Consider the following 6,845-nt stretch of genomic DNA (forward strand, 5'->3'; position numbering starts at 1 on the left):
GTCCAAAATCCATTCCAATTACTTTGATTTTCAGTATCAATATAGTTTGGTCAATAAAACGTGCCACTTTAAACTCAACTCAATATTTTATTTGAACCGACACTTATATATATGGATAACAAAATTAATATGCTAGAAGATATGGTAGTTAAATGCTATTTTGTGTAATATAATATCTTAATCGAATAATATTGTACAAAATATAATTAATATATTAAAACAAAGTAAATAGTATTATTTTTATTTGATCAATAATATTATGAATAAATATATAATAAAGATATGATCACGTGACACGTTGCGTCGTTCAAAAAAAATAAAATAAGACAGGACACGTTTCCTTCTTGCATGTCTCCCATTATAAAATATAAACCCATTGATTAATTTCCATCACCTTCTTCTCTTCTCTCTATTCAACACAAGAAGCTCCAACAATGAAGCTCCTTCCAATGGCGATTTTCTTGCTTTTTGCACTCTTCGTCGTCTCATCAGCCATGGACATGTCGATCATAGGCTACGACGCCACCCACATGACCACCTCCGATGCATCCTCTTCGAACTGGCGCACCGACGACGAAGTCAACGCTATGTACGAGTCCTGGCTCGTCAAACATAGTAAGTTTTACAACACTCTTGCAGAGAAGGAGAAGAGGTTTCAGATCTTCAAAGACAACCTCAGGTTCATAGAAGCTCACAACTCCGGTGATCATTCATACAAGCTTGGACTCAACAAGTTCTCAGATCTGACCATTGAAGAGCACCGGTTACGCTACACCCGCGCCATTCCAAAGCCGAAGTCGAAGAAGCTGAAGAGTGATCGTTACTCTCCTCTTTCCGCCGATGTCCTGCCTGATTCCGTTGACTGGAGGGCCAAAGGTGCCGTCGCCCCCGTCAAAACACAAGGAAAATGTGGTGCGTTATTTTATACAAATATTGTCATGCCTTTTACTTTTCAGTTCCCTCCTTTTTGAGCATTTGTTTTTACTGTGTTGCCAAGATTTTCGTACGCAAAATCTTCCTAATCGATAGTACTTGATAAGAAAAGTAAACTAAAAACTAAAACTGTGGATTCATGTTTGTTAAATGAAAGGGGCTTCCTGGGCATTCTCAGCGATCGGAGCTGTGGAAGGGATAAACCAGATAGTGACAGGTGACCTGATAACTCTTTCAGAACAACAACTCATTGATTGTGATACGTCTAACTATGGATGCGATGGTGGTTTTGTTACTGATGCCTTTGACTTTATCATCAAGAATGGCGGAATACAGAGTGACAAAGACTATCCCTACACTGCCAAAGATGGAAAATGCGACACTTCCAAGGTCCCTATCATATTAATTTCTTTCTACTATATCTTCTCAATATGTATGCGTCTAGTTGTTGACCATTATATTCTGTTTCGAATTTGTTCAGAAAAACACAACGCTTGTTACCATTGATGATTATGAATATCTTCTGGAGGAAAGCGAGTTAGCATTACAGAAGGCCGTTGCAAACCAGCCTATATCTGCTGGTATTGCTATCAATAGCACGGATTTCATGTCATACAGTTCAGTAAGTACTAAGTACTCCCTCTAATATTATTTTCATAATCTTTGAATTTAGTGAAACAAGTTTTAAAAAATATATGTGGTAATCTGTGTATTTTATATTTTTTCAGGGTATCTTTAGTGGTGTATGTGGAGATTTAGTAAACCATGGTGTAGTTGTAGTTGGGTATGGGAGTGAAAATGGCAAGGATTACTGGATTGTGAGGAGCTCATGGGGTACAGAATGGGGTGAAGAAGGTTACATAAGACTAGAACGCAATATAAAACAGGAAACAGGGAAATGTGGAATAACAATTTTGGCATCTTATCCAATTAAAAAGAGTTGATATGTTTGATGTTGATTCAAAGTTTTGGATGAGTGCGATGCTGACTCGGTCCAAGGCAGTAATGTTAGGAGTCTTTAGGAGTCGTTATCTTTCTAAATATGTTCTCAGTTTTTTAGCTTTGGTTATGTAATTTCCTTATCAAAGCAGATCAATAAAATCACTCATATTTCTGCTCAATTATGTGTATGACACATTCAAACTGATGTGTAGTTTGTTAATAGCGGCTATTCAAATCATATGAGGGGTAATAAAGTGATATTCAAGTATCACCCACTCCTGATCATATCCAACAACTGATTCACTTAATAGTCAAAAAGTTCCCCTTTAATTAAGACTTCCCAGGAAGAATTATATACCCAAACTCGAGGTTTTGTCATTGCTAATCACCCTCTACATCGCTTTGTGGTCTTTTTATTAACAAATCCCCCCAACTTTAATCAACATACAATTCTATAACGCTAAATGGTTTGATTTTCGGATGACTCAATGCATGCACTACTCGACTGATTTGAACTTTATTCAAGGCATGCATATATTGTCACTTAGAAATTACATTCAAACATTTAATTTGTGTTTCGTATGCTCAATCGTACAATTTAATAGAATAATGAAATGGATTGCGGATGTGCTCGCATATCGTATTTTCCCTTTCTGCCTTTGTTTTTTCAATCCAAGTTCAGAGATGCCGTGTCAATTAGGGGGTGATGAAGAAATTGTAAAATCCGTTTTAGTTTTATTATAAAATAAAATGACATTTGAAATAATCAATCAAAATCATATCCAAATAATTGTTTATTTTTTACCAGCAACTAAACGAGGACAACTCAAAAAAACATATCCAAATAATCGTTTATTATTTACTAGCAATTAAACAAGGACAACTCAAAGAACATATGGTATATATAAAATTAATTCTAATTTTTTATTATACTGCCTTATAAATGCAACAATCATATCTAATTATCTTGTTTTAAAATTGTATTGATATTGATTTCTATTAATTTTGATATATTTTCTATAATTTTTGACATGTGTTCACATAAAAAATAAAAAATAAAATAATAATAATAATATCATTTAATGTGTGAATTCTCTCTCTCTCTCTCTCTCTCTCTCTCTCTCTCTCTCTCTATATATATATATATATATATATATATATATATATATATATATATATATATATATACTAGGTTATAACCCGTGTGTCACACGGTGATTGAAATTTTAAAATAATAAAAATAAAAAATAATAATTAACAATTAATCAGAAAAATTTAAGAATAATTGTTTATATAACGCATTGAAGCAATATATTATTAAGTATTTAGCGTTTATTTAAAAATAATTTATAAATTAATTATAAATAATAAGAACATTAATTTTTGTGATAAGTTAATAAATAAATAATGATTGCATACCATCAAATATAAAATTTGATATATTGAAAATAACAATGACATTAATTTTTTTTAAAAGCATGGTTTTATTTTAAAACTAAAAAAATAACTTAACGTAACATGCATATAAAAAACTATTTTTGAAATTCACTATTTTATAAAATATTTAATAAAACAATATCTTTTATAAAACAATATTTTTGTCAAAATGTTACAAAAAATATCTTTCTTTCCTATACACTAAACTATAAGAACATAAATTAAGATATTATGCATGAATGAACTATGAGAAGTTGAATGGGATCTTAATTCTTTAATTAATTGATTTCTACAATCAACGGTGAAATTCCTTAATTAATTGATCATATTCTCATGTAAAATTGTTAAATTTTACTTTAAAAACCAAGTCATTAGTATACAATAAAATAACATATTACATGGATCGGTTGCAAGAAGTTATGAGATTTAAATATAATTCAACTTTTTCAAGCATCTAATGAAATCATGGGGTATAAACGTCATTTCATATGGGAAAAAAAAAGCTTACAGTACAATTAAAAGCAATTTGTGTCAACATAATAGCATAATTTTTTTTTCTAACAAAAATCCCAGAACAATTGAGAGACAGATAGTTCGCCGCCAAAATGATGTTTGAGATGCAAAATTTTCACTAACCCTTACTTCACAAGGTTGTATTATATTTGTTATCACTTGTCACAAAAATTAAGACACTTCACTCACACACATAAATCACATACATACACAACCACACATACAATGCATGTGCTGCTGTGTGACAACCTGATATTTCGAATCAATGTAATGACCTAAAAAGTCAAAATTGTAATCTCTTTTGATATAATGAAATTATCGTCAAAAATAAAATGTTCAAAAGTCTCTACTGGATTGCATAAATGATAGATATCGTGTCAAGAGTTTCAGAAATTTACAAAACACTAAAATCCGAGTTATAACGAAGAAGTTATGATCAACCTAAGATTCACAGCAAAACCGTCAATACTGTTAAACGTAAAACGCGAACTTTCCATACAATAAATTTTAGCCTTAGGTATCTAAATGAAAATTGTAGATATCATTAAACCGTAAACGTACATGAAAAGAACGTCCAAGTCCGACTTCGTATGAGGAAGTTATGATTTTTCCAAGTTCCGATATAGCAGTAGACAGCTAAAAACTCGAAATAGAGATGGAGAGACTTTTGGTTGAAACAACCTAAATGAGAATCGAAGATCTCAACAATAGTAGTGCAACGGTAAAAAGTCTGACGAAAACGGACGTCAGATGAAGAAGTTATGGATTTATGACGAAGTTTCGTGTCCCGGCCTGTTAAAAATAATTAATTAAAAATAAATCAAAATTATCCGACGAAGTCTAAACGAGAGTTGTAGAGCATACTCTCACCTAAGTGTGCATATATTGAACATCGAAAACGAAGTTCGTACGCGAAAGTTACGAATTTTACAAGTTCGAGGCACAAAATCTGAGGCTGTCAGGCTGGCCACGACGTGGCACCAGAAGACCACGACGTGGTAATGTGACTGATGGGTGCCAGTGCTGTCAGTAGACGTCTCGTCCATGGAAGGGGATAGGATCAACACCACGACGTGGTGAGGAAGACCACGACGTGGCGCCCAAAATAGGGCTATAAATAGAAGCCGATAGTTTCAGGTTTAGGTGCTTATTTCTTCTCTTTTCCGTGCCGAAGCTCTGCGTTTAAACCCTCGAAGCCATCCCGAAGCCCCGGTCTTCACATCCAAGTTCCGAAGGAATGTTTTACGCTCCTGAGATTCCCGAGAATCCCGAGAAATCAGCTTTTTCAAGTCAAAGTTCTGCTCGGTTTTCGTCTCACATTCTTCAATCTATCAAGTGAGTTCATACCCCTACAACTATGTTTTCAAATGCTTTTATACACTTTTAAAGGGGGGGGGGGGGGGGATACAAGTAAACACACGATTATCCTCGTGTGAAAAACATCAATCTTTTGCTATACTTTTTGTTATTTAATCAATCATATGTGATTTATAACTATCATACGAAAACGTTCTCACGCAACATATCACGATAACACCTTGTCCTTTTGGAATAAAACATGTTGTTATATAGGTACCAAACACTTTATCTATATTTTGAGTATGAAAGTTCAATAATGTTATTACAAACGTTATACTTGCATACAAAGTCGATATTACACTAGGGTTTATCATACAAACGAATCACACATTTGGGAAAAACTATAATAGGTATAATTTACTAGATATTCTTGAGATTTTACATACTATAAGTACTATATCAAGGAAATACTTTCATATACAAGAACAAATGGACTTTTCATACGTAAATCTATTTGATACTAAGTTTTGTGAGACATTCAACTTCACGTACTTCTAAGTATGCAATTAAAGCCCTGTATTATATACTATAATCTCTTGTAAGGAGAGCGTGTTTGTGTATAGATCTATACGGGATTGACAATCCCACACCTAAACTGTTAGCTACAGTTAGACCGTTGTTAGCATGGTTATAAAACTGCCGGTCTGGGGTGACAAACGTCATAACATTTCAACGCCTGAAGAACGTTGTTACAGGCAGTCTGGGTCAATAGCATGGTTATAAAACTCACATGGAGTATTAAAAACACGTTGATTTACGGGGTTATCAAATGCCTTAGTGATTTTATACATACATAAATCTACTTTTCTAGGCATGAAAAATACTATTGCATTACAGTTTTGGAACTTTTAAACTACCACACACTTATGTAAAAATATTGGATTTCTAGAAGCAAACATTCAAAACAATTGGGTCTTAGTAGAAGACTACTTTTAAACCAGAAGGAAATATGGTATTTTCTAGGAGTTTTCAAACATCTACAAACAAGTATTTTCTAGGAGTTTTCAAACATCTACAAACAATTTCATTCAAAGCTATACAAACATGAACATTAAATACTTATGAACTCACCAGCTTAAATGCTGATCTACTCTTTCAAATCTACTTGTATTTCTTAGGGATTCAGTAATACAGGTAAACTTCAATTTTTGTAGAAGTGACGCTAAGGTGTCGGTTTTAAAACTCATTTTGTCATCATATTGTAATTTGTTTTGAAACAAGTATCATTCAACAATGTAACTTTTAAATTATATATATGATGGTTGTTTTACTTTCTTTACTATGTATTCAATTGTTACAATACTACATGAAGTCATCCACCCTCGAACGATTCCGCCGTTCTGGTTTGGGGGTGTGACAGATTGGTAACAGAGCATTGTTTATAGTGAACTAAGTATATCGAACCACATAGGATATACAAACTATAAATGCATAGGGACTAAAACTCTCTGACAAAATGTTGTTACACCTAAACCGCGTGTCATTTAACTTAAATTATTTGGGTCGTAAAAGCACAAATACATGCATACAACAATTTATTTTCATAGTTAGAATTATATAAGAAGTATTAAGACAAGTTGGACACTGCGACTAGGCCTCGGAATATGTAATCGGATTTGGGACGAATATATCCTGATTAACTTTATTTATCCGAGATCGGA

At 33.0% G+C, this 6,845-nt stretch overlaps 1 protein-coding gene across 1 annotated transcript; it reads left to right on the top strand.

The window, feature by feature from the left end:
• Positions 1–387: 387 nt before the first annotated feature.
• LOC145079315 (putative cysteine protease RD21B) lies at positions 388–2,054 on the top strand. The gene is made up of 4 exons (XM_079023104.1): positions 388–912; positions 1,091–1,323; positions 1,415–1,555; positions 1,662–2,054. Exons 1-4 carry the CDS (start codon positions 435–437, stop codon positions 1,875–1,877), a joined length of 1,068 nt encoding a protein of 355 aa, XP_078879230.1. The 5' UTR covers positions 388–434; the 3' UTR covers positions 1,878–2,054.
• The last annotated feature ends 4,791 nt before the right edge of the window (positions 2,055–6,845 follow it).

Source organism: Lactuca serriola, chromosome 1 (genome assembly GCF_051521515.1).
Source record: "Lactuca serriola cultivar US96UC23 chromosome 1, Lser_US96UC23_V15, whole genome shotgun sequence".
In the NCBI taxonomy this organism is placed as follows: domain Eukaryota; kingdom Viridiplantae; phylum Streptophyta; class Magnoliopsida; order Asterales; family Asteraceae; genus Lactuca; species Lactuca serriola.

Excerpts from the sequence above, each read along its gene's own strand:
- LOC145079315 (XM_079023104.1), top strand. The coding sequence starts at position 435 with ATGAAGCTCCTTCCAATGGCGATTTTCTTGCTTTTTGCACTCTTCGTC. Across the intron at positions 1,324-1,414 it reads GAAAATGCGACACTTCCAAG|AAAAACACAACGCTTGTTAC; the intron begins GTCCCTATCATA and ends GAATTTGTTCAG. Across the intron at positions 1,556-1,661 it reads ATTTCATGTCATACAGTTCA|GGTATCTTTAGTGGTGTATG; the intron begins GTAAGTACTAAG and ends ATATTTTTTCAG.